Source organism: Apiospora marii (genome assembly GCF_038362585.1).
Source record: "Apiospora marii strain CBS 49790 chromosome Unknown utg000002l_segment0_segment0, whole genome shotgun sequence".
NCBI lineage: Eukaryota > Fungi > Ascomycota > Sordariomycetes > Amphisphaeriales > Apiosporaceae > Apiospora > Apiospora marii.
In genome coordinates, this window is record NW_027117373.1 from 3309875 (window position 1) to 3335946 (window position 26072).

The 26072-nt window shown below is 54.5% G+C and overlaps 9 protein-coding genes across 9 annotated transcripts; 4 read left to right on the forward strand and 5 right to left on the reverse strand.

The window, feature by feature from the left end:
• Positions 1-1285: 1285 nt before the first annotated feature.
• On the forward strand, positions 1286-1846 carry PG985_002708 (uncharacterized protein; the record flags this gene model as incomplete). The annotated part of the gene is made up of 1 exon (XM_066822477.1): positions 1286-1846. One exon carries the CDS (start codon positions 1286-1288, stop codon positions 1844-1846), a length of 561 nt encoding a protein of 186 aa, XP_066689909.1.
• A 1383-nt stretch (positions 1847-3229) lies between these two features.
• Positions 3230-3994, reverse strand: PG985_002709 (uncharacterized protein; the record flags this gene model as incomplete). Its single annotated transcript, XM_066822478.1, has 1 exon — positions 3230-3994. The coding sequence occupies one exon, from the start codon at positions 3992-3994 to the stop codon at positions 3230-3232; it is 765 nt and encodes a 254-aa protein (XP_066689910.1).
• Positions 3995-5148: 1154 nt separating this feature from the next.
• PG985_002710 (mate-domain-containing protein) lies at positions 5149-6624 on the forward strand (the record flags this gene model as incomplete). Its single annotated transcript, XM_066822479.1, has 1 exon — positions 5149-6624. The coding sequence occupies one exon, from the start codon at positions 5149-5151 to the stop codon at positions 6622-6624; it is 1476 nt and encodes a 491-aa protein (XP_066689911.1).
• Positions 6625-7821: 1197 nt separating this feature from the next.
• Positions 7822-8319, forward strand: PG985_002711 (uncharacterized protein; the record flags this gene model as incomplete). Its single annotated transcript, XM_066822480.1, has 1 exon — positions 7822-8319. One exon carries the CDS (start codon positions 7822-7824, stop codon positions 8317-8319), a length of 498 nt encoding a protein of 165 aa, XP_066689912.1.
• Positions 8320-10393: 2074 nt separating this feature from the next.
• On the reverse strand, positions 10394-11185 carry PG985_002712 (uncharacterized protein; the record flags this gene model as incomplete). Its single annotated transcript, XM_066822481.1, has 1 exon — positions 10394-11185. One exon carries the CDS (start codon positions 11183-11185, stop codon positions 10394-10396), a length of 792 nt encoding a protein of 263 aa, XP_066689913.1.
• Positions 11186-11644: 459 nt separating this feature from the next.
• PG985_002713 (uncharacterized protein) lies at positions 11645-12031 on the reverse strand (the record flags this gene model as incomplete). The annotated part of the gene is made up of 1 exon (XM_066822482.1): positions 11645-12031. The coding sequence occupies one exon, from the start codon at positions 12029-12031 to the stop codon at positions 11645-11647; it is 387 nt and encodes a 128-aa protein (XP_066689914.1).
• Positions 12032-13961: 1930 nt separating this feature from the next.
• On the forward strand, positions 13962-14741 carry PG985_002714 (uncharacterized protein; the record flags this gene model as incomplete). Its single annotated transcript, XM_066822483.1, has 2 exons — positions 13962-14045; positions 14115-14741. 2 exons carry the CDS (start codon positions 13962-13964, stop codon positions 14739-14741), a joined length of 711 nt encoding a protein of 236 aa, XP_066689915.1.
• Positions 14742-17425: 2684 nt separating this feature from the next.
• Positions 17426-19965, reverse strand: PG985_002715 (uncharacterized protein; the record flags this gene model as incomplete). Its single annotated transcript, XM_066822484.1, has 4 exons — positions 17426-18807; positions 18863-19117; positions 19180-19542; positions 19608-19965. 4 exons carry the CDS (start codon positions 19963-19965, stop codon positions 17426-17428), a joined length of 2358 nt encoding a protein of 785 aa, XP_066689916.1.
• Positions 19966-24941: 4976 nt separating this feature from the next.
• Positions 24942-25799, reverse strand: PG985_002716 (uncharacterized protein; the record flags this gene model as incomplete). Its single annotated transcript, XM_066822485.1, has 1 exon — positions 24942-25799. The coding sequence occupies one exon, from the start codon at positions 25797-25799 to the stop codon at positions 24942-24944; it is 858 nt and encodes a 285-aa protein (XP_066689917.1).
• Positions 25800-26072: the final 273 nt, after the last annotated feature.

A 26072-nucleotide genomic window follows, 5' to 3' on the forward strand; every position in this document is an offset into this window, starting at 1 on the left:
AGCTAGAGAAAGTGTACATGGTTATGAGATATCAATTTCGATCGCTGTTTCTGATGTTCAGATGTTTATTGACAGGGCCGCATAGCAAAGAACTACAGATATTGGAAATATATATGTATGATGTCTTTCCAAGTTTTGATGCTGCTTGATGTGATTCCTTCCAGTTAACTAACAACCTTTCCTTATCAGGAGATTCGCGAGGCTTATTGTTCGTAGAAGAAGAGCATTTTATAAGCCACTGACTCGTGACCCGTGCATCTTGAGCCACGGGGCAATTTCAGCTCTTCTTGTCGTTGCCCTGGACGAACTACTACAAACGGCCCTTTATATTTATTTGATTTCCCACAAGAGCCTAGTTTTGGTTCCTGTCATCGGTATGGCACGAATGGTGCGGAAGCTGTATCGTTTCACCTGCAGCAACTGCATGCTGCTTTAGGGCAGCCTATAGTATGACCATTGTACTCTGTCTGACGATTTGGATGCCCTTGAGAGCCAGGTGACATCGAATACTATTTACCACGTCCATCGGCGACGGAGAGGTGAAACCAATGGGAGCAATGGCTCCGGTGCCCAGTTGGTACGACGTATCTAAATGCCAGGGAAGGTTTGAGCAGCACAAGAGCTGGTCTGTCTGGCCGGGGAAACGCTAAGGCATAGAAGCCAGAGGCAATAGGTTGGAAGGGTCTAGATTCCCGTCTGACATGTGTCATCCGAATACCACAGTTGAAACTCGGCCGAACTGCTTCTGTGAAACTGGAAGTCTCTTCAGAACGACTATAAAAGCCACATTTGGTTTCTGGGCCAGGTAGGTCAGTACACAATACTACATCAAATCCAGCAATGCAGTCCGCGTGATTTCTAAGCAGTGGGAGCTTGCTGATCTCAATATTGAGTTGTAACAATTTGTCAGTTAAGCCACTCCCTTAAGGTTTGGCTCCATTTTCGGGAGGCGTCAGAGTTGTTTCCAAGTGTTGTTTCGAAACAACAACGCTTTGGCTTCAGCAAGTCACTTCCGCATCACGTGGACTCACGAAGTAGTGCGACGAACCTTGGGTTTGAGATCGTGAGCCTCGGGATTTCCTGCTGTCAGACTGGTTTCACTAACTGATCGAGGAACCGAGGTCTGGAGATAGGGCTAGCTATATTTTCCCCAGCATAGGCGCCCAGCCGAATGCCCGATCTGGTCATATCAACACACCGCTTACTTGTTACTGCGTTCTTCAAATTTAAAGCATTGTGGCCATTGATACCGCGGAAACGCAGTGCCAGACCTTCTCCCCACAAGATGCGTATTGATATAGCGATCAACTACGCCATCTGTGCTGCGTACCTGCATGTACAGCAGTCCACTTGTTTGGAATCCGTTGATGGACCGAACATAACCGTGGATAATATTGCCCACAAGATTGCTGCCGCCGATGTGGGCGGCCTGATCGGGAACGTTGGGAGCGGACTCAATGGTATCGTGAACGGCTTGATTGGAGGAGCCACGCCCACTGCATCCAGGTCGACGGCCACGGCCACGGCCACGAAAAACACGACTATAAGGGCCACCAGCACTGTCACGAGTGCTACGACAGTCACCGTACCAGCTCCTCCACCACCACCACCACCAACAAGTATAGTCAACAGTCCCGAGCCCACCACCAATGCCCCTCCTCCCGTCAAGGAGCCGCCTCCAAGTGATCCCGCTCCCACTCCGGTGGCACCGCCGTCAACACAGCAGCCGCAGCCACCGATGGAAACACCACCCCAACGGGTCACGGAAACTCCCAGCCCGGCATCACCTAGCCCATCTGCCACGCCACTACTTAGTTCCAGCCTGGTGCTGGGTAATCTCGGTTGACGTGCTTGCATGGGAACTGGTTTATGGAACTACTTAATCCAAGATGGAGGGAATTCCAGGGATTCAAATCCAGTCAGCATCAGTTAGGGCTTTTTGTCGTTTTTGATTTCCACTCATTGCCGTCCTTTGCCTTGTAAATAATGTACTTTGTTTCAAGCCCCTCCTAATTCACGCCCAGAACGGAAATCCCACGGTTGTCAGTCACCTTTCATTTTCTAGTCCACGCAGCAAGACCGCGCTAGCAGATCAAACAGAATATAGATGCAGAGCTTTCACTGATTATGCCTCATTTCGTGCTGATGCCTCCAGCAAATAAACCATAACTTCTTAACCCTTCATGACCAGCTCAGTGCAGGACTTAGCAGACGTCTGAACACCTTCCCACTCCCTTTTGGCCGCCTCCCGCCGCTTCTCAAGCGATCAGGCGATGTTTTCCGGATCCAGGATGCTCAGCCAGACGCAATGATAGGTGAAGTCCCTATACTCGATGCGTGCCCCCCAGTGGGTGAAGAACCCGGCCAAACGCATCCTCTCGAAGCACCAGAAGTCGCCCAGTGCCAGCTCGCCCGAGTCGTGGTGCGCTATTCTTGCCACCTGGAAGCCCCCATAGGTTCGCGGGGCCGGACCCTGTCGCTGCCGCACCTGGAGTGGCTTCAAGACCAGACTACAGAACTATTTCACACAGTCAAAGGTAGCGATTTTAGTGGGCACCATTAGCCTCAACTCTTTTGAATGAACGAATTGATTTTTCAAGGATTGGAAACGTGGCTACAGAATCCCGCGGAGCGGTACTAGGCCCCAGGAGCCCTGGATTATCACAGTCAGGGCTTCAACCCGATATAGTTCAGCATAATACACTGCTCCCTCACATACGACCATATCCTGCTGAATACTAGGGATCCCGTCCGCTCTCCCATATATAAGCAGCAGAGAGCCGAATTAGTACTAGGGTCGGTGACGACCTGGGAATCCTCGGTGTTGTATGTTTTTTTTTTTTTTTTTTTGGTATTCGTCAGCTTCGTCTTCGTCACATCGCCCCTTTTCTTCAGATGCCGCAGGTAGAAATAACCGATGGTGCAAGGAGGCACCAACCAGCTCTCAGCGGCTTGCGGTGTCCCGCAAATCCTGCGACCTGGCGGTGTGTCCCCTTCTTCTCGAGAAGGGGAATTGTATGCTTGAAAAGGAAGTTGACAAGAGCACGTACCCAATGCACACATCATGGCCAAAGTAAACAGTCGCCAGTAAACAAGGATACAAGAAGAAATTGCGAACATGTGCAAATGGTTGTAAACACTAAACGCCTATACTATGCTATACCCCCTATTTATCGCTGTTGTATATACACATACAGGTACATGGATATATCTTCCAGTGCCCGCCTGTTTAGTAGAGGTCGTAATCCCTCTTGTATTTCTTATCGATGCGCCGGACGTTCAAGTCCTCATCCAAATCGACCTGCACCTTCCCCTTCATCAAGCCGCGGACGCGCCACTTCTTCAGCGCCTGCCCACTCCTCACACGTCTCTTGATCGTGGTATCCTCGTTTGGATTCGGCAGTGCTCTCGGACCCTTCTCGTCCGCCTTCAGCTGACCCAGCCGAAGCGACCGCTGCCGCCTCAGCCGCAGCGGCGGCCGCACCGTCAACCGCAGGCCCCGCTGGAGCCCTCGTTCGCCCCAGCACGCCTCGGTCCAGCACATCGGGCACAACTCGGCGCAGCGACGATCACCGCGTTCTGTGCCCCGGAACCGTGGCCGGCTGGCGTCGGTAATTAGTTCGTTATAGGTCCCCCGCGCGAAGACATCCCCGCACGCGTAGAAGTCGTAAGACTCTAGGCGGTCGTCCTCGCTATCCTCGTGCTTCGCGGGGGCTGAGCGTTTCGATGCAGGCTTGAGACGCGCGCACCGCTTTGCGCTCACGTGCGTGCAGTTGAGGCGACGCATAGTGCGACAAACGGCACACAGCTTGGGCCGAGACTCGTCCTCGGCGTCGGAGGGGGAAGGTGTTCCCTCCGACTTGCTGCGGCTATCAGTTTTGGGTGCCCCCAGCTCGCGGTGGATGTGGCGGGCATAGGTCGACATGCCCGTGTGCAGCAGGGAGGCTATGTCTGTGTAGTGCAGAAACTGGGCGCAGGCATCGTGTTCCGACATGATTACTGGGTTTGGTTAGTATGGGAGATTTGCGTTTTTTTCTTCTTCTTTTTCGCCAGGAAATTGGGGCAATTGTTGCTTGAGTATTGTGAAATCGGGCAGACCCCCTGTCGAGTTTCATGTCTTATATGCCATGTCCTGGATCAAAGATACACAATAAGATTATTATAACAGTCTCTATATTTAGCAAACAATGCCTTCTTATTGACTGTTTGTGTCCAGTGTCGTCTGGACTCCGGTGAACAAGGCCTCTTGGCAAACAAAGGGGCTTCTTGCCACCTTTGTGCCCTTTGTCAATCGACCACATTGGACTCAATTAGCCTAGTAAGCCGGCAGATAAGTAAAGAAAGAAAGTAAATAACTGTTTGGTCGTTCCGAAACTTCGAGATCCATGCTGCATCTCTAATATTGTTTAATTCCTTGGGGTTGAATGTTTCAGGGGTCCCGCGCCAGCGAGTCACTGGCTGCTGTTCTTATTGCTGATACTGCCACCATGGAATGATTCAGGTGTATGTTTCCATGTAGGTGGATTTAAAAAGTCATCGTGGTCTAATATGTGATAATATGGACACTTTTTCTTTCTGTTGTTTCCGATTCATAACAAGCCTCCCTGGCAGAAACAGATGACTGAGAAAGAGCACAGTTTCAGTATCCCAAGGCATAGACAGCCTGCTTCTACGACACCTGCGATGAAGAAAACAGGGTTTATGACGAAGGCAGATCCGGCAACGAATGGCGTCCGCAGTTGCGTCGACGACCATTCCGAGCCTGCATATGCAAGGCTTGCTTCCTTGGTGGACGCGGCTGCGGCTGCACTGCACTAGCTGGCCCCCTTTTAGACGATCCGATATCCGGAGCGGCGAGGGTGGATCCGGTAGCACGTCCCGGAGAAGAGAGTCCACAAGTGGCACGACGGATCAGGCCAATGCAAGCGGCGCCCATGCCATTGGGGGAAGGATTAGCGTCAGCAGTGGGGAATCCGAGATAAATTTTAGCTTCGGTTGGGAGAAGCAGCAGAAAACTTAAGTCCCCACGGGCGCAACTGTTCCTGCGACTCCTGCCTGCCAACTGCCTGCCCCTTCGTTGGTTCTGCTAACTCCAACCTTCCTGCAATTGGGAGAAAGGCGCTAAAAACATCAGGCTTACTGACGACAATGCCCCTTCAAACCAATGGCAGGCGCCCAGAGCCTGACCGCAATGGCCAATTGCCCCCAGCCGAGACGGATGCATTGCTGCCGCCGTCCTCGTCACCGCCTGATGAGCATGACGATGCGCTGACCGAGACCCCGACGTCTGAGCTATGGACCTTGCTGCGGTACTCGGTGCCCCTGATTGGCACCTACCTGCTGCAGTATTCCCAGACCGTCATCACCACCGCCGTCGCGGGGCACTTGAGTGCCGATGACCTGGCCGCCACCAGCATCGGCCTGACCACGCTGAACATCGTGGGATTGGCCACCTTTGAGGGCATGGCCACCGCCCTCGACACCCTGTGCGCCCAGGCCTACGGTTCCGGCAACCTCAAGGGCGTCGGCCTGCACGTCCAGCGCATGCTGCTGCTCATGCTGGCCGCCCTCATTCCCATTGGCGCCTTCTGGCTGGCCTCGCCTTGGATCCTGACCTTCTTCGTCAAGCAGCCCGAGCTTGCCGCCAAGGCCGGCGCCTTCCTGCGGGTGAGCCTCATCGGCCTGCCCGGCTACGCCTCCTTCGAGGCCCTGAAGCGGTTCCTGCAGGCCCAGGGCGACTGCAACGCCGCCCTCGTCGTCCTCGTCCTCTGCACCGGCGTCAACGGCCTACTGAGCTGGCTCTTCGCCTTCAAGCTGGGCTTGGGCCTCGAGGGCGCCGCCCTGGGCCAGGCCCTGACCAACGACCTGCGCCCCATCCTGCTGCTGGCCTACATCGCCTTCTGGGGCACGTGGTCCCACGGCTGCTGGGGCGGCTTCTCCCGCGACGCCTTCCGCAAGTGGGGGCCCATGGTGCGCCTCTCGGTCGCCGGCTCCGTCGTCAACCTCGGCGAGTGGTTCGCCTTTGAGATCATGACCTTCAGCACCAGTTACATCAGCACCGCCCACCTCGCCGCCCAGACCATCCTGTCGACCGTCTCCGTCATCACCTGGCACATCCCCTTCTCGGTCAGCGTCGCCATCAGCACGCGCGTCGGCCACCTGATCGGCGGCGGGCAGGTCGAGGCGGCCCGGCGCGCCTCGGTGCTGTACGCCTTCGTTTTCTTAGCCATCGGCGTCTTCGACGGCGTCTTCATGTTCGCCTTGCGTAACCAGCTGCCGCGCTTCTTCTCCGAGGACCGCGAGGTGTGCGACATCGCGGCGCGCTCCATCCTCGCCGTCGTCGCGTTCCAGGTCCTCGACTCGGTCGCCTGCGGCTGCAACGGCATGCTGCGCGGGCTCGGCCGCCAGGGCGTCGCGGCCTGGATCGTGTTCCCCGTCAACTACGTCGCCGCCGTGCCCCTGGCCGTCTGGCTCTCCCTCGGCGCGCCCGGCTTGGAGCTCGTCGGCGTCTGGCTCGGGCTCGGCGTCGGCGTCGCGGCGATTGCGGTCATCGAGCTGGTGTACATGCGCATGATTCGGTGGCAGAGCTGCGTCGAGAGCGCCAAGTCGAGGGAGGAGAGTTAGAGTGGTGGGATATACTTGCCGAGATCTGTGACACTTTCCTCTTCTTTTCTTTTTCTCTTTTTGTAATATTTCACGAAGACCATGAGCCCAAGGGAGATCTAGAACATTTAGACTGTCGTTCGATTTAGTATCACCCCTTTTACGGGTGTCTTGCAACCGCACAATGATGTATATACGTTTTAATGCCAACCACGAAGAACCAGCGATTTGAAATTCCGGATACCATCGTTTCATGATCGTGGTGTTGGTCGACTTTCTGACTCGATAGTTTCCGTATTCGGATGGGTTCTTTGTTTTCAACAAAGAACTCTCCACCCAATTACGTCTATGTCTGTACCATTTCCAATCTCGGCCGCATTGACAGATCCGATTCGTTTATCTCCTTGCGGTTTCGTATAGGACACACGGAGAGGGGACGAGATGAACCACACACGCGGCGATGGTTTTCTAAAGCACGCCAAACGACCTCGGGCCGCACTCCAGAACGATACAGATATTGAACCGCATCCAAAGCGTCCCTCATATGAGGAACCACTTCCTCGTCGGGTGCGAAAATGGATGGAAACGATTCCGTGTTTATCGAAGACCGATCAGGATGAGGGCTTGGACACAAGTTCCGGCGAGGGACGAGTCGAAGAGCCGGGGGCACCTCCTGATACACAGTACACGCCGAGTACGAGTCGCATTAGCGAACCAGAGTCTTGCTGGAGCTGCGACACCAATAAAATTGAAGAATTGCTACTGGAGAATGTGAATTATAGGGATGGGAATTTATGGCGGAACAATAGAAGATACCTTATACCCGAAACCAGCCATCCAATCCCAGCATCGGCCACGGAAGCCAGCGAATTGGAATTGACTTTTCGCGACGGGCCGGAGTTGAATCATAAGCAGGTTCTGGAAAGTATAGAACTGCTACGGGAATATCAGCATGACGGCGCCGTCAACAGTGATGTCGAGGATTGGTTTAGGGAATTTGTGTTCCCCAAACGAAGACACGCCAGAGCCGATGGGCTGGAGCTGTGGAGCCGAGCACACCTCAGAACTGAGTGCGCTCCTGGGGCTGGGTCTGGGGATGCCAAACATAGGGTCGCAGTGCCGCGGACCGACTTTTTGTGCGGGTACTACTTGAAGTCCGGTCCTTCAGAAAATTTCACCAAAGCTCGGCGGCTCGCTCTCCAAGGACTGTATCCGAGCATGGGTAACGTCTCCCATGAGGAGACTGGCTTCCCCTTTTTCATCGCCGAAGTCGCCGCCGAGGGCCCCGATGGCGGCGGCGGCCTGTTTGCCGCAACGAGCCGGTGCCTTGGGGGCACTGCCGCCTGTCTTGAGGCCATCAACAAACTGAACGACTTCTTGCAGGATAGGGGCGGACCAGAGGCGCCAGAAGTGGACGATACCGTTTTCAGCATCGCCGCGAACCAGTTTACGGCCGAACTATTCGTGTCTTACATGGAGCCCGGCGAACTAGGCTGGACGTACCGCACGACACGGGTCGCGAGCTTTCTCCTGAGCGACCCGGACCATGTCCTCAAATTCCACCGCTGCATCAGGAACATCCTGGGGTGGGGAAAGGGCCCGCGACTGCGCCAAACCCTGGCTGCTCTTGACTTCTTGGACGAAACGAAGAGGAAAGCAGTACAGACAGGCCACGATGGACAGTTAGCTTTCCCAAGACGACGACCAAGGAAATGATACTGGTAGCGAAGAGCAAAGTATAGGACATATAAGTCACTCCATTTCGAGACGATTCCGGGGAATGATCATCTCACGCTCTTTGTCGGCAACGAGAGTAACTTCCACACGTACTCCTTGGTCACTTGCGTACTATAAGTCCCAAGAATCATACAGGCGCTGTGATATCTGGCTGCAAATACATATATGGGGTTTGTCCATTTCCCGGGAGATATCTCTGTGCCTGAAACTTATTTTGCTGACACGAATACTTAATGTAAGATTGTTACTTCTTTCGGGGCGGTTTCCTTGATTTCAACAAAGACTACCACCGTACTTGAATCGATGATGCCACGCCTCCGAAAATTTTGTCTTGGTCGTAAAGGTTCAACCAGAACTACAATACTAGGTATTTCTAGTGGCACAGAGGGAAGGGAACTCAGATGAAGAAGACAAAGCTCAAAACAATCTAAACCGTAGAAATCAGTTCTAAGCCCCAAGTCTTCACTATTCATGTCTTATTGTGTTGGTACGGCGACGCTTCGTGTCTCGCGCATCCGGTGATGTGCCCCTCTCCTTTGCCCCGCCTGATTTCTCCTTCCGCTCCTGTTCACCAAGGAAATCAAGTGCCTCCTTGATCTCATCCAAACGTGAACCCCTGGCCCAGTCCATGATGTTCGTAACTAGGCGACACAGCTCGAGGCGGTCGACCGCTCTGTCCAGATAAAGACTGGAAATCTCTCGCAAATAGTAAACGTTTATGTCCTTGCCATCCCTATCCTTTTCCATCTCCATCCACGATGCAAAAATCCGGGCCGCATCCTGGTTGACGGCAGCGCAAAAGACGGTGTTTCCCACTTTCCGGGCCTCTGGATATCGCTCCAACTGTTCGTTCAACCTATCAATCATCGAAACACAGGTGGCAGAAGCGCCTGCGCACTGGCTCTCTCCCACCTTGAGGCTGCCTTTATAAGACCCCTCCGCTTTGCACTTTACGGTGAAAAAGGGAAAGGCGAGCCTGTAAAGGTTCACTTTACCCATGGGCGGGTTCATTATCTCGCCCGCTAGTCGTTGGGCTTCGCTGAAGCAGCCCCATCGGCAATGTAGTGAGCAGCCGTAGGCCAGGTCTGGTCGTGGTTCAGATACAAGGGGCTCGGCGAACCCCCCTGGGACATAGAGACGCGTGAAAGGGACTCCTCTTGACAAATCGATTCCAATGGCATCGACGTCTTCCTCCGTTGGAAACACATGCCTTGAAAACCAGTGGTTTACTGCGGACTCCGCCGGGGCATCCCCAAGTTGCCACTCCTTCAATAAGAATACCGCCATTGCAGATAGAGGCTGCCCCAGGTATGGCGGGTGGATTATTTCATCGCAAGCGTCAGATACCCACTTTGGAATGACACGCTTGTCGTCGTCTGGGTCAAGGAAGTGTATGTTGTTTTGTCTTAGATTGGTGCGTCTGTAGTTAACCTTTTCTACCAGCCGACTTCTGGTGGAGTCAGTTGCTGTCTTCAACCGGCTGAAACCCCTGGCACTAGCAAGCTCAAGATTGGAACGGGTTTCGCCATGTATCAGGCTTTCTCGACCGAACGGATCTACGCCTGAACCTGTACTGTCCCGGATGGCGAAGGGGGAGTAGCTTCGGATGTCTCCGTCGAAATCTGTTCTAGCCAGTTTGTTACACGACTTGAAACGCTCTCCGGGCAAAGTCGTCGTTTGCCTGGTGATGTATGATTTGGCGCATTTTGCTTTGAATCGGCGCGAAGTCTTTTACGTGTATTTGGATCTCCTTGCTGAGCCTCCCGCTCCATTATGCAGTCCAACGCCGTCATTGTCGCCGAGCTATACTTCAGCGCAAATCGGCTCCAGCAACAACAGGATAGCCGATAAGTTCTCGAGGCCAATGTGAAGAGATGTGAGTTGCTAGCGAGCATAGCCTGTGGGCTTGGGTCTGGTTGGGGTTTCCAGGCCGATCCTTTGTTTGTGTTGCCGGGATGTGTTTCTTTGTTTGAAATGGAAGAATCACCCAGAAATCCGATTCCAGTTTAGGGGCCGAAACCAGCTTTATGTTTGGCTGGGTTTATTTGTCTACTCACAAGTGTGGGAGCATCTCGACCCAGTCGGGTGTCCAATATACCCCTATCGGCACGGCGTAAAGACTGATAAACGCCTCCGCCACAATGTAGACTCTTGCGGCAACATACGACAACAGCAAACACCACATGCAGAAGACGAGGATGCCTGTGTCTAAGTAGTTGTCGCGCTTACGGAACTCCATTAATTTGCCCAGACTGAACGCCAGTGCGCAAAACAGCGGGTGGCCAGCCATGATCAGAATAGCCGAACACCGCCACAGAGTTGTCTCGGCGTTGGTGCCGAACATAGCGTTCCAGGCGCTGAGGTGAATGCCTCCGTACAGGGCGGGGAGGAAAAGCAGTAGTATCACCGAAAGCCGTTGACCAAAGAGCAGCTGCATATAGAGGTTCAATGGCGTCCCCTCGGCGGTGGTGTTGCCAAAGTGGGAATCCGCTTGAAAGGGAGACGCAAACTGCAGGGTCTCGGGTCCGCCCAACAACTTGCGATGCCAGCTCGTTGCGCTGCCACTGTTGTCGCTGGTACAACTGCCGGTGTCGCCATCGAAGCCCAAGATGCGTCTCTGTAAGACCCTCGGAATGTCGGTAGCAACGCCTCCGTCCAGCTTCCGCGTTGCTGTTACCACTTGCTCGAGCATGGCGCAGTCCTGGACCGACAATAGAACAGTGGGAGCGGCGTTTCCTTCGCGGTCCAGAAAGCGAACTCCACATGGTAGAGTCTCTCCCGGCTCGAGGAAGAATCTTTCTTGTCCCTGGAGCCTCTCTCCCAGATCGATGGTTGGACGATGCATCGCCTGCCCATTTTCATCTAGCTTCAAGCGGATGCTTCCATCTTCATTGATCGAATGCAGGAGTGGGGTGGATCCAGACTCCACAGGACTTATTACAGTAACCATTTTGCTGTTCTGGGCCAGAAACTCGTACAGCATAAGAGCTTGGAGATCACGTGTGCGTGGCAGGTCCAGGGGCTCCGGGGTACTGACATCGAGCGGTTTCTGTAGCAATCGGGTTGAATTAGTAATGTTTCACGTCTTTTGCCAACTGCTCATATCCGACATTTGGTCGCTCCCATGGCAGCCTGGGCATTTGCGGCTTTTCCCATGGAGAGCCCTTGAACATCCCCCAGTCCGTGGCGATATCAGCATAAGAGATCTGCAGACCGCCCATGACGACGAAATAGGCATATCGTAGATCGACCACAAACTAGAAAATACCCGGTCAGTGATCGCGATCGGATTCATGTTTTAGTACTACTTGCATCCTTCCTTGAGGCTTCGCTCTTGGTCTGTAATTTCTGCAACTCCTTCATAAAGCCACCTGGCTTCGAGGTACTGGGAGCAGGCGAGATAGAGCACAAGCTCCGGGGCAAAAAGTGCTGTTATCACCCACTTGACCTTGAACTTATCGAAGATGGAGCGCTTCTTAGCATTTCCTGCTGCGATATTGAGGTGGAGCGCAGTGTATATACAGGCAGTCATGGTCAGGAGGCAGCTCCACAGAATATCCGATGTGCTTCTATAGTTTTGCGACGAAACCCAGTGAGGCGCGGGCGTCGTACGAAGTGCGGAGAAGTTTTGTTCTTTGGTGAAGAGGTCGAGTTGACCACGGACCACTCCAGCAGAGTCGGTGCCGGTCATGTTTATTGCTTTGAAAACTCAGCGACGATGTTGATATGCAGAACGTAGCAGGGGGGGTCATTGGCGATGATGGCAGATCTATGGTGGAAATTCAACACAAATCTTGCATCTGAATGGAAAGTCTTTCCGAAGCAATACATTCAGCCTGACAGCCTTTGTATTACAGAACACTACATCAAGGCTGTGCTTTTGGTGACAGCTCAGCTGCAAGTTCATTTGGACTTTCAGCATAGCCCATGACTGACGCAGGCTGACATAGCCACCACAATTTGGCTGACAATGCCCAGATGCCAAGACACTATGCCAAATGTCCATCGGGAAGCTGTCAAAACACATGGCTAGCATGGTAGTATCGTTGTTGATGTGAAAAGGGGCAAACGACGCCTCCACGCTGCCCGCTACAGCTCTACGCACGAGAAGGAGAAACTCCCTGCTACTAGAGCCCCCACCCCATCGAACTCCATTACAGCCGACCGCATGTACGGAAGCCCATGAGACATACTCTGACGATATCGCGGCAGCATTACACAGCACGAGTCGAGAGCTCCTAGATCCCGGGGGTTGGCGTGCAAGATCTTCCATACAAGTCTATTGTGTGCCTTTTCAAATACTTTACACAGCCGTGGCTACTAGCTTAAAACTGATCATGTTGCTTGCATTACTAGGGCGGCAGTCCTTAGACGTCCAGCAGCTTGCAGCAGCAATCTGGTAAATCAACCAGCCTTATAGGCACCGTATCAATGGTTGACAAATGAAACTATGCTCTTGGTTGGTTGGCAGAAACGATACTCAAATATCAATCACAAGTAATGCGGGAAAAGACGAGGCATCTTTTGTAACGTGTATATACTGTATTCCCAATATAGTGGGCAACTACATATAAAAGTTTGGACGATGCTGAGCTGAGCTGTACTGTACAACAAGATAATTCGCGACGAAATACAAATGCGCATTTTCCCAGAGACCCAAACGTTATTGACCCAAGACCAAACCAAATCAGACCATAAGCAGAACACAGATCTTAGATGTCATGACCCTCGAGCTTCATCAATTTCGTCATCATCTTCTTCATCAACATCATGATTGAGCAGAGCAGAGCGGAGATCGATAGTCGTTTCCTCTCCCCCTATTTCTGTAAGCGGCGCTCCATCTCCTTACGGAGGTACTTCTCCCCCTCCTGCTTGATGATGGGCACCGCCGTCGACACCAGGAACCCGCCGGCCTTCTTGGCCCACGGCGGGACAGTGCGCTCCTTCTTCGCCGCTGCGGCGCCCCGACCGCTGCCACCACCACCGCCGCCGCCGCCAGAGTAGGTTTTGCCTCTGGGCCGGCGAGGGTCGGCCACCTCTTCGTAAGGGTCGCGCGGGTCACGAGGGTAGTGGCGCGCGCCCCCTCCCCGCGGCCCGCCGTGACGGTCGTCGAAGTCGTGGTATGGATCTTGGGGATACGCTGCGGACCGCGCGCGGTGCTTCTCCTCGGGGCCGCCACGGGCATGACGCGTGGAGCCGCTGCGCATGGGCATCGGCTCGCCACGGCCACCGCCGTAGGGGTCATCATCGTACCTGGCTTTGGGCGGGAGGCTGGCCCCTCGTCGGTGGCCCGGCGGACCGCGCGAAGACGCCGAAGGGGCCGGCGGCGGAGGTTCGTACCGCCCACCGCCGCGCTCTGGTGATGGTGGGCCCCTGTAGGCCGCTGGGGGCGGGGAGCGGCGCCGGGACGACGGGTGTGGCTCGCCTCGAGGAGGCGGCGGTGCCCCACCGCCGTAGCGATCGCCCCGATCCCTGTCCCTGTTGTAATCCGGCGGGAGGCTCTGGCGCGCGGAGCGATCCTTGTTGCGGCGGCTCTTGGGCGCGTCAGACGTGTACCCCCGATCACCGCCATCGTCGTGGTATGCGGGCGGTGGCCTGTCGCGCGGTTTCCGGGGCTCCTCATGCCTGCGCCCCAAGCGTGCGGATGCGACGGCAGCGGCACCAGCAGCGCCAGCTCCCGCGCCCAATGCGGCGGCATCATATGGGTCAGGCCCGCCTCGGCGGCCTGCCGCGCCAGATGGGGGTGCTTGGCTGCCTCTTCCTGGACCTCCTAGCCCGTAGGGGTCGTTCTCGTCGCCATCGTCGTAGATGGCCCTGTCGCCGCGCGACGACTTGAGGTTGCGGTGCGTCCTGCCCTCTTCGGCCTCGAACCCGTCTCGACGGGCACGGAAGTCCCGGAACTGCGGCCCGTCTTTCTCTTCCAAGTCCGACACGCGGGTTCTGGGCTTGGGGCGACGGGCGGTGCTGCTCATCTTCTTGTCGGCGTCGTCGGGCGCGTACTCGACGCGGCCATCGCGGGGTCGGGTTCTGCTGCGGCCGGCATCTGGCGGCGGGGGTGGTGCGCCTCCACCACCGCGGGGCCTGCTGCTGTGGTGGTAGCGGGGGTCGTCGTCGTCGCTGCTGTCGTCGACCTCAGGCTCCTGGAGACGGACTTGGGAGTGCGAGCGGTGCCTGCGACGCGGACCGCCGCGGTCTCTTTCGGCGGAGTCGACGAGGATGGAGCCTCTGCGCGGTCGGCGTGTGCTACCGGCGGGCTCCGGGTAGTAGGGATCGGCGGCAGTGACAGGAGGGGGGCCGCCGTAATCGTAGCCGCGGTCTCGCGGGGGTGGGCGGTCGTAATAAGACGCCATGTTCTTTCCTCAAATGAAAATGAAAAGAAAAAGGAACGAGGCTGTACTTAATATGTTCCTTCTTTTCGAGGTAAGGAATAATGCAGGCGAAGGAAGAAAGAAACAATTGTCAAGGGTAGGGATGGCTGGGATGTAGGGGGGTCAGATCATATTTCCACCGTCGGCAGTTGGTAATGGGATGCCTCGTTGCAGCTCGTTGCAGCCCGATGGAAGGGGAAAAGGAAAGAAGTTCGGAAGTGGTGTGGGAGCTGACCGCCTGATGGGGGTGATCGGCTGCCCATCTGACGTCATTTTGCGGCATCCGGCCAGGGTCCAGATCGAGTCTCGAGTCTCAAGTCTCAGACAATGCCCAGAACAATCCATGGTGCTTATTGTTTCTTTCCCTCTTCTAATATTATGGCGGCAATTGCTCTCTTGGCCGAGGCCTTGGTTATAAGACGTTTCATCAATCCAGATGCCTGGGTGCGTTTCAAATACACCGAGTGGTGTTTTCCCAGGTCGAGTTTTTATCTCGCAAGTTAGCACCTCCATCGCGATCGACCTTCTCCGCATCTTCTGTCGGCATCGCCTAATGCCTGAGTGCACTGACCCAACGAACCCCGGAGGTTAGGCGCTAGGGGCTGGGTTCGGGGCTGCGTTAGTGGGCTCGGAGACGACCAGCAATGCCCGAGCCACCAGCTATTAGCCATTGGAACCAGCGCATGCGTCTCCCTATCCTATGTCAAAGGCCTGCAACTGCATGTCATCGTCGTCATTCAGATGGCGAGAAGCTATGACAACGCAGTAGCCATTACCCAGGGCCAGTAATGTCCCTCCCGCTCATGCCGCAGCTGCAGGTAAGCAATAAACACAAATCCCGCGGGCGCTTAGCAGCGACGTATCGTGGGGTACATACATGGTCACTCATCAATCGGCCACCTCACAACGCACTGTTCCGCTTCCCATTGTCCTGCTCAAGGCCAAGGCCCTCCCAACGACGCATAATCTATTTCATGTGCCTGAGATTCAATAGGTGCCTGTGCATTCCCTACCGGATAAAACGTCAAGATCAGGACAAGGAGAGCGGCAGGCTATTAGCCGTTAGAGCCTCATTCGGAACGTGCGGTCTGGACCGTATGCAGCCCGTCATGTGGGCAATATTGGTACCCAAGTGAAACCCAGTTTCGTGAAGAGCGGGCTTGACGCTGCTTGTTGACGCAGTTCGTCACGCAGCATACTCAAATCCCTCGATATTAGTCTGCCAAATGGTTTAATCAACCAGGTCATCGATGGCAAACCCAAACTGCCGGCCATCGGAGGAAACAGTTGATCACTAATCGGCTTACTGACTGAATGTCATTTGGTTTATACAAATAAAAAGATGGAGATGAGTCTGGGTGGGATTACCATATCCGGGTATCAATCTGTATTTTCTAGTGCTACACACCGCATCCATGGTTCATAATAATGGTAATCCTGGAATATAGGAGTACTTGAACAACGATACACAGCTCCTGATGAGTTACAGGTCCAGTATAGACGGTATGTTCATATTACCAGTCCCAAGTAATGGAATCAAGCTGTATAAACCTCCGGAGACATGGTGAAGGTGGGATTTGCTGACGGAGGGTAGACTTTAGGTGACTATAGCAGGTGCACTCATGTTGCCCATGTTTTCCCCAGATAGCAATGTGTAAGAGCCCACTCAGCATATACTGCATGTTGTAGAGGCATGTGGGAAACGAAGCCCCTAACATAGATTCGAGTGTAGGTGATAAATTGTAGCCAGGCGTTATATAACGAAGCGGCCCGATATCTCATACGTGGTCGTGTTGGAATAACCCAAGACATCTCCGCTATGCCAACGTTGGCGACATAGACACAAATTGTATAGCCTAGTCTAGGACTATGCGTCCCCTAGACTGTCTTTTACTGACTCCATGTCAAAAAGGAAACCATGAGCTCTTACCACCATACTGGAGGCAACTATAGAATATCTTCCGCTTTGGTTCGCCCAGGAAAGAGAAAAACTCAAGCGACACTATAATTAGATACAAATAGTCATTATCACTTGAACTTCAAATGCATCAACATCTTTTGTGAGCCCGTATATGGCGACGTTGCTCCTCACCCCCCGACACTCCAAGATGAAGTATAGGAGATATAGCACTTGGCCACTTACTAACAGTATACATCCTAGACATACTGGCATATCTCGGTTGGCATACATCAAACGCATGTAGGTCAACCCAAAATATTATATAACTCCTCATCCATCGTTAATGAGATATATGTCCAGGTTTGGCCGATAGTAGCTCGCCTCAACCTGCCCGAGCCACTTCTGTTTCGCTGCAGATTCAGTTAGTGGGTGCAAGTTAACAAGTACAGTAAACGAGTATGTGTATACCTCAACGCATACGCATCGTAGTCAGCATCAGGAGCCACACATCACGTTTCACTACATCCATTGTGAATGAACAGATCAGAACTGAATTGAGCTAGTAGGGTATATGTATCGTTCCAATAAACGCCGCATAGAAAACCGCCGCCATCATAATCATCGTCACAAGCCCCTCGGGCAAACTCCACGAACATTAGTTTGTCAGCAAGTAAATATAATCTGAGCCAACAAGAAGCTTCTCGGAAGCGTCTTATGTTCAAAGATCCATGGACAGTCCACGCTTTTCTTTCATTTTTATTTTTTCATTTTCTTCGGTTTGTTTCTGTTTCCCGTGGGATGCTTGCCCACGTTGGTTCTAACATGAGTCAAGCGGGCAGCCAATCTGGGACCCCTTGATCTTGCCGCCCACTTTGGCCAAGGTGAGGATGGCCTGAATGACACCTCCGAGACCCTCACCAGCCACCAAGCCACCGGCAATGGCGAAGCAATAACGATCCCAGGTAACTGGGTTCTTCTTGTTCCAGACGTGGGAGATGATTGAGCCCATCAGCATGGCTGTCGAGTACTGAGTCGCAGGCAGCACGAAGGCGACACCGACGGCCATCCAGTTGGGGAGCCACTCGCGGTACTTTTCACGGGGACCGACAAGGTAGTAGCGCTTGACCGCAACCTGGATCACGCAGATGATTCCCAGGACGATGGCGAAGATGCCCGAGCTGAAGGGGATGTTGAACTGGGGCGCCGTGACGGCCTCGGCAACGGCTACCCAGGCGGTAACGGACGGGACGGGGAACTCGCAACGATTCTTGTATATCGGGTTCTTGAGATCGATGATGCAGGGGTACGCTTTGCTGAATAGAACGAAGATACCGGGCGCAAGGAACATGGCAACAATGCAGCCACAGCACTGCGCGTAAAACTGCAGCTTGGGCGGGGTGCGCAGGAGGAAACCGGTTCGGAAGTCGCCAGTCAGGGCTGTAGACATGTCGGCACCGGAAGACGCGACGATACCGGCAAGCAAGTTGGCAGTCTGCGCCGCGTGTGGCTCGTGTCCCTTGGTCACGCCACCGAACACCAACTGGGAAGCCTTGGACGAAGCAGTGAGAGGCGTAACGTCAGTGACGGCACCACCGTGGATAGACATGAACGCAAAGATAAGAGCCAGGATCGAGGCCAGAATAGCAAGCCCGCCGTTGATGTGGAACTGAACCTCGAAGATGATGACGGAGACGATGATAACAGAAAGAGCGCCAAGAGACCAGGCCCAGACTGGCACCTGCTGACTGGGGGTTGCGAAGTCTTCCGCAACAGCGCCACTGTCATTCACTGTTTTGTGCGACTGCTTCTCCAGCCAAGGGCTAGCCTTACCGCGCTTGGTCAAAGCGGCATTGATGTTGCCCGTCGTATCAATCCAGGCGTACTTCATACCGAACCATAGAATCCTCCAGTGGAATATGAATTCGGCCATGGAATAGCAAAGGAGAACCATGACACCAGGCCACAGAAGCCAGTAACGTGGACTGGGAGTAACCGTAGGGTCGTCAATATCGTTCATGGCGAAATAAGTGTAGACCTTGCCCCACTTCGCGAAGAGTTCCTCCCCATCCTCGGGGGTGACTTGTTGAATACCCTTGCATGTGCCAGTGTAGACAAGCAACGGCCCAATGACGCCCCATGCAGCGAAGCTACCGAGGAAGTAAGATATGCCAACATTGAGACCGACCAGAAGACCAGAACCTAGGGAAGTCAGTTTAGAGGTTTCGACTGGAGGAGGATGTGCTTGTGAGCATACCGATGAAGGCGGGAGTCCATTCAATCCACCATCCCCAGTTCTCAATGACAATGGCGTAGTTGTTGTAGTTGCCCCAGATGAAGAACCAGGTGAAGATGTGCCAGTCCCAGAGAATACCTAGGGCGTAGTCAGAGACGACGCGGAGAGTGATTGCTCCAGCGAAAGCGATACCCAGTGCCTTGACCTTGGCCAGAGCTTCGGCGGCACCGGATCCGACGGCGTGCATAGAGCGGATCGTCAGAGCGGTAGCGGTTGCTATCATATAGGTTAGATTGCGGTTGCACACTAACCAATACTGGGTGGTGCGCAAAACTTACGAGTGGGGAACATGAGCTTCAGCTCGCGAGCAACGTTGATCACGAAAAACTTTCGCAGCGGGACGGCAAAGAAAAGTCCGAAGAAGGAGCCAACCAGGGTGAGAGTAAGAATGCGACCAAAGTCTTCCTGAGGGGTGTGAAGCAGCCCCATGTTGTACATGGCAGGCAAAGCGGCGACGAACAGCCCACTCAGACCACCAGCACCGACGGCGGCAGCTTGAATAATACTGTTCTCCTGCGGACCGAAGGAACCGCCCAAGATCGGGGTGTTCTCGGGCACGGCCTTGGAGATGGACTTGATGATGGCGAAACCGAAGATGGAACCGAACATTCCAGCGGGGAACGTGAAGCCCGTCTTGAGACCTGTATATGCGCCCGGCGGTTAGAACGATGGTGGTTCTGGAATGGGTGGTCTCATGGAATCTTACCCAAGTAAACATTGGCAGCGTTGATCAAGGACCCAAACATAATACCGACGACAACAGCCCGGATCGTGAATGGGTTCGGTTCCTCTTTAATGCCTTTCAGAGGCGGCAGGGGCTGGTATAGATCGAACACCTCAACGTCATTTTCGGCCTCGCTGACCCTCATGATAACATCTTTCTCATTCGTGTCGTCGGACAGACTACGAGCCGAAAGCACCTCTTTTTCGTTGGTGGCATGGTGGGCGCCATCGCTATCGTCCGAAACGGGCGGCCTGGGCGCCAGCGACTCCTTGTGGGTGACGGCATCGCGCTCCGTGACGGCAGTGTCGGCCAAGGGCACGGTATGGTCCGGAGTAGCCATGGCGTATTGCAAAACCAAGCGGACCGGGAGTGCTTCGAGGGGACAAGTCGCAATTGAATGCGACGGGTTGGTGAAATGCTCTCAAGGTCTAATGAGGAAACCCAGCAAACAGTGGCAGCATCGACAGCATCAAAGGAAGCAAACGGCTGGAGATTCGCGAGCCACCCGTCTGCAGCGTGGAACCCCCAATGGTTTTATATATACAGATGCAAGCCGAGATCGCGTGGCAATCTCTCGTTCTGGGCCATAGTGCTGCTACAATATTGGTCCAATCTCTTCTCCAATCCCAAAACGGGGATTGATAGAGCAATCAATGCTGGCTGCCAAGGATAGAAGAGGGACGATTAGAGGGTGAAGATCCCTGCCGCTCGTATCCTAGAGGTCACTTCAGGTTAACCCCCCCATGGCCGTCCAGGGCCCCCTAAGGCGACCCCCCCTCTTCATCCTTCCGGCGTCCAACCCGCATGGTGGCCCCAATCTGAAAGGGGCCATGTGGAACTTGCCCCGATGGGGAAGGTCTTCTAAGTCGCCCATGATTCGTAGCGATTGGAGGTCTTGGCCCGCCCGCCCGCTGCTGGCATGCGGCGGCGATTGAGGCACCGAGTGCTTTTGGAAGATTCGGTGCAGGAGAATCGAGACACGAGAAGAGACGGAACAAGTCGATCGTCTCGTTGCATCACAGCCTGTGTCGCACCACCTAAGCAATTAAGCAGAAAGGTGCGTGCTACATGGCGCATGTGGGATGCAGGGGACTGGAGTCTCGGTAAGTGGGTGTGGTTTGGCCGTGCACAGTGTTCAGCTGGTCTTCTTTGCGTCTCCTCTTCAACCGTGCTTCAGCCTTTTTTGATGGCGCGGGGAGACGCAGGAGACGCAGAAAACAAGACGCTGTACAACGCGAGCAAAGCTGGTTTTCGCTGCAATTTATTAATATGACGAGCTTCATTGGTCACATCCGCCCTTTCGCGCCGGGACTTGCTTGCTACATTCCTTCAAGTGCAGCCCTTGACTCAGCTGGGAACGCCACAGCAGGTCACCGGTCAGTAACGCCCTCGCGACAGCCGCTGCCGCCGCGAATGGGGTGTCTGGGTGGCTGGACTCCTATGCATGTATCTTGTAACATAAATAAGTATATGTTATTCCATCCAAGCAAAGCCTTCAATGCGATGCGATGCCTGGGGGAGCATCCTGCAAACAAGCAAATTGCAGTTGGATTTGAGATGGTGCCTGGGGTGTGGGATAGGTCAGTTGGATTGATTGACTGCATCCACTAAATGGGGACCGGCCGGACTCTTCCTGAACCAGAGGCAGGTCCAAGTGGGCGAGAGAGCCAGGGTGGGCATGGGAAGCGGGACAAACCGTAACCTACACGGTGCAGCAGTTGGCAGAAGCAGTCAGCAACAGCGGCACCTTCCTCCCTCGCCCGCTGTAATGCTGTACTGCAAATACTACCACAACCCCTACAGCACTAACGCCCTACTAACGAGTATGCCCGGAGGGTTGACATCCAACGACTTCAAGTCATCGTGCTCTAGCTACTGCTCCAGATCCTGCCCCCCTTGGAAGACGAAACGAGCTTCAATAGTTGGCTGTTTCAAAGGACGCCTCTTTCGATTGCTAGTAGCAGGCCTGCATCCCTTCGTTTTCTGCTGGCGCACGTCGCTGGCTGTAGTAAGTATGTATGAAATAGGAATTTAGGTACATAGATGGAATCGCAGATCGCAAAACCACCGTCTGGCCCTAGATTTCTTCATGGCGCGATTGAGGGCGTGAACGGACTCCACCGGTCCACTAACGTCCCTCGAACTGCCAAAACCAGGGCGCGCCGCTTTCTGCATCAGGGAGCAAGGGAGCTGGGGGCAAGGAACATGAAGCTATGGCCGATTCGATCAGTGCATGTTGGGACCCGGCCACGGCCAATGCATGCTTGCTCCAAGCAATTAATCATTAATCAATCTTGATCCTTGATTTCTTGCCATCCGTTATCACATCAGCGGATCGTAGCAACCCGAAGACGGAGTTCTAGACTGGGTACGACTCAGTTACCTACCTAGGTGGCCGGACAAGATGCCTCTTTTCGAACAAGTAGACCATTTGGCTTATCTCTGCTACCTGCTGTTATCGGCAAGCGCGAAGTCGCTATTGGGCGCAACGGGACGGCCATCATAGCCGCCCAGGAACTTGGCTCGACTCTAATAACTGCAGCTGCCTTGGCGTCTAACCTATGGCTTTGTCAAGGGGGGCATCGCCTTCTACTTCTTGCTCTCCCTTGCGTCGGGTCACCTTGAGCCACCAGACATTTTTAGTTGAGCGGTACGGAGTGGTGGCCCTCCTTCCTCCCTATCCCAAGCAGGTCGAACCATCTGGCATAAGCCAGCAGTGATAGCTGATAGGTAGCGCCCTCCGTTGCATTTCGGCACCAAGTTCTGTTACTTTCAAGAATGCGACACCCATCATATCACCTCTCCCCATCGGGAAAGTCAAGTACCCGAGGCTGCAAGGTCTCACAACCGTCCCGTCGGTTTGGTTCGAAATCCTCCCAACAGATAAACACCATGAGCCGAAACGGAAGGTAGTTTTGTTTTTGACGTTTCATTGTTTCATCATGAAAGCCTGACATACGTGCGCGATCGACAGATGAGCATGAGATTTCGACGGAGGATGCAGGTCGGCTGTCTGGCTGTCAGCATGTCAGATGTTTATCTTCATCTTTGTGATACCGTGGCACGGCCGCCGGAGGATCCAAACGAAAACTGGGGGTTGCTTCTCTCCAACCAATTTTGCTTCTTATCAGCTCTTGCTGGAACGTATCTCATCAGGTAGGTGGTGAACGGCAGTGAATGCGGTTGGCAGTCGGTGTTCCCATCGCTCTGTCGCGTAATCAGCAAGAGACCTGAATGGTATGGTGAATTGACCTCGGCTTGTGTGGGCTCGTCACGTAGCGTACGGAGTAGCTACCGGGTAATATCTGTCCGCCAACCATCTACCATCTACTACCTGACAGGTATGCACTACATCGCGCACTATGTCGCTCGAACACGTTGTCACTTCCCGCAGCTACCATCACAAGCTGCCGTCTGGTTGGATTGAAATGATGCAACGTCTATCAATCTACCTATGTACTCTTTAGCCTACCTAGCCTACCAACTACCTGACAACTGCTTGCTGCACCGGGGCTTTGTTCTAACATTAGTTTAAAGGGTCCTCACGAAAAACCAAGCTGAAGCAATTGTTGGAGCCAGCAAAATAGGTGTGGATTGTGCCGCCTCCATCTTCCGAGTTCCCGCGAGCCAACGCATGCCCACGCTGCCCACTCAATTCGGGCCACCAACGGCAAAACCATTGGCCATGCAGGGAATGTGCATATGTGCGCAATCGATGTTGGAGATGACCATCTTGCCCTGTCAGCACTTGTGCGAAACAGACACAGCACCACCAAAATTCGCCCACTCACTGCCCATTCAGCTTCCCGAGACCCCCCCGAGCCGTGCCGGGAGCCTGGATGGACAGGCGCAGAAGGAAGATCCCCATGAGACAGCAGTGTCTTATAAGTAAGCATGTGATTGACTGGGAGCAAGCCCCACCAGGTTTGTTCGGCCAGTGATATGCTGAGCGATAGACGCCGGGGCTTTACCCACATTCATCTCGTCTACTAGTACATATTTACGGGCCCGTAATCCTGCCCACCAGCTTTCGTACCGTGCACTGAGGAGTTCTGCGAGGAGTCCTGCGAGGAGTTGCCAGCCTTCGAACCTGCGAACAGTCTGACTGGGCACCGGCTATGCCATCCGGCCGATAGAAGATCGCCACTCTGAATCCGGACATGTCACTCAGCTTCCCCTACTGCTAGACCAGCACTAGCCCCGGCGACCGATGTAACGAGCAACAACAGGGCGAGCAGGGCTGGCAGGCTTAGCTGCATTGAGAAGGCGCTCGGCGCCGCACGCAGTAGGCGGGTCGCAAGCAGTGCAACCAGTAGTGCAACCACCACCTCATTCTTGAGCATCCGATCAGCCGCAGCAAGTGAGCATGGCGTTATCAGGACATGATGGCCCAGACTCAGAGGTCAAATCGATACTGGACAAAGCCGCGAAACGGCCATGAAACAGGACAACATCAATCAAAGTGTTCGAATCATCTGTGAACATGTTGTCGTAGCGCTGCTTCCTGTACGTCACGGATTTCTTCGGTTGAACGAAGTGCGTGGCGAAGCCCATCTGGTCAGCAACATGCGGTTGCCAGTACATTCGCGATTGACTGACTCCCAGCTGACATGGCAGTGAGTACGCCGATGAAATCCCCGCGGGTGACAATCAGGCTCTACCAATATGAGTCGTCACTCACGTAATACGGTCACCGGCGTAGCCCCCAAACCGAGTGTAGATGATCAATCACGAAGCACATACTCATGCCTGAAGCCAGTGACGAGTACCAGGCAATGAATATCCCAAGGACTATCCTCCGTACGGTCGGGCTGCGTATATGAGATGAGCAGCATGCCTTTAATTGTGCCGGCTGCCATGACTTTGCGGGAAGTTGCGCAAGCAACGGGTGGCCGCATGATGTTTAAGTGAAAAGGTCAGCGCCTTCATGCGTACAACACATGACAATGGTTATGCAGCTTGTCGGGCTGATGTCGACATGAGGACAGGTGCTGCGGCCTGCACGTCTTTCTGGGACAACCACTCAATGTCCTCAGTTGTGATTTGCATACCACCTTGACTCAAGCTTCAAGGGTCCCGCAAGCGTCAATGATCGACGATGGCATTTCTTTGCAGGCTGGATTACAGTTGCGCCACGGTTATTGCTTTGCTTCAATTCAAAATTCTTACTATTGCTTCACTTGGCTACCTAGAGGGCTTTCATTTACTCTTCTGCCCAACACCAAACCTTGACCCATAGACACGCATATACACACACGCATGACACAGCTTCGACGTCCTCGCGACGCCCCATCGGCCGCTATGAAACGAGATCCGCTACTCCTGCTTGAACTGCTGGAAGAAGGCCCAGCTCTCGTCGGCCGAGAAGGTGGTGCTGCTCCCCTTGTCCATGGGCTGTGGCGTATGGGGCCCGTCAAACGCGACAAACGTCGTGGGGTATTTGCAGTCATCGTAGACCGTCTTGATGTGGGTGCCGGACCCCTTGGCGGGCTCCGGGGCCGTCTTCTTGGTGCAGCCGTTGTTGGTGACGAACTGGTCGCGCATCTGGCGGCCGAGGGCGAACGGCAGCACCTGGTCGCTCACGCCGTGCTGGTTGTACCAGGCGATGGGGTCCTTGCCGCCGGTGCAGCCCGACATGGGCCCGCCGCTCAGCACGGCGACGGCCTTGAAGTCCTTGGCGCGCGCGCACGCGATGGCGTACGACATGGACGCGCCGTAGCTGAAGCCGGTCGAGTACCGGTGCGCCGTGTCGACGCACAGGTCCGCCTCGACCGTCTTGATCATGGCGTCGGTGAAGCTCAGATCCTCGCCGCCCGCGTTGCCCCAACCCTGGTTCAGCCCGTTGGGCGCAATGTAGATGGCCGTGTTCTCCGTGTCGAGCGCCGGCAGGCCGTACCACGGCAGGTACCCGCCCGTGCCCGCGACCACCTGCGAGGCCTGCCCGCCGAGCGCGTGGAACGTGAACATGAGCTTGTACGGGTGCGTGTTGTTGTACGATGGCGGCAGCTTGATGTAGTACTGCCGCTGCTTGTTGTTCACCGTCAGGCTGTACGGCGACGTACCTGTCAGCGTCGGCTCCTTACCGCAGCCCGCCGACGCTGCGGCCGACGCGGTCTGGGCAAGCAGAGAGGCAGTTACTGCCACGAGGGCGAGTAGGCTCTTGAGGAGGGCCATGGTTGTTCGTCGTTGACCAAATGAGGAGTCGTCCAGGGTAGCGCGATCTCTTGGTGTCCAGTGGCGGTGCGGTTTGGTTGAGATACAACAGAGCAATTGGCCATCGTCGTCGTCTCGCCATCCCATATATATACACACCCTGAAGTTCTCTTCTATGTGAGGATGTCCCCGGTAGACTGCTGCGGCAAAGTCCCATCCGACATGGGGGATTCTGCCGATTGGCTGCGAGGGGGTCCCGCTGACCAGATTTGGCGAAAGGAACCAAACTTGGGA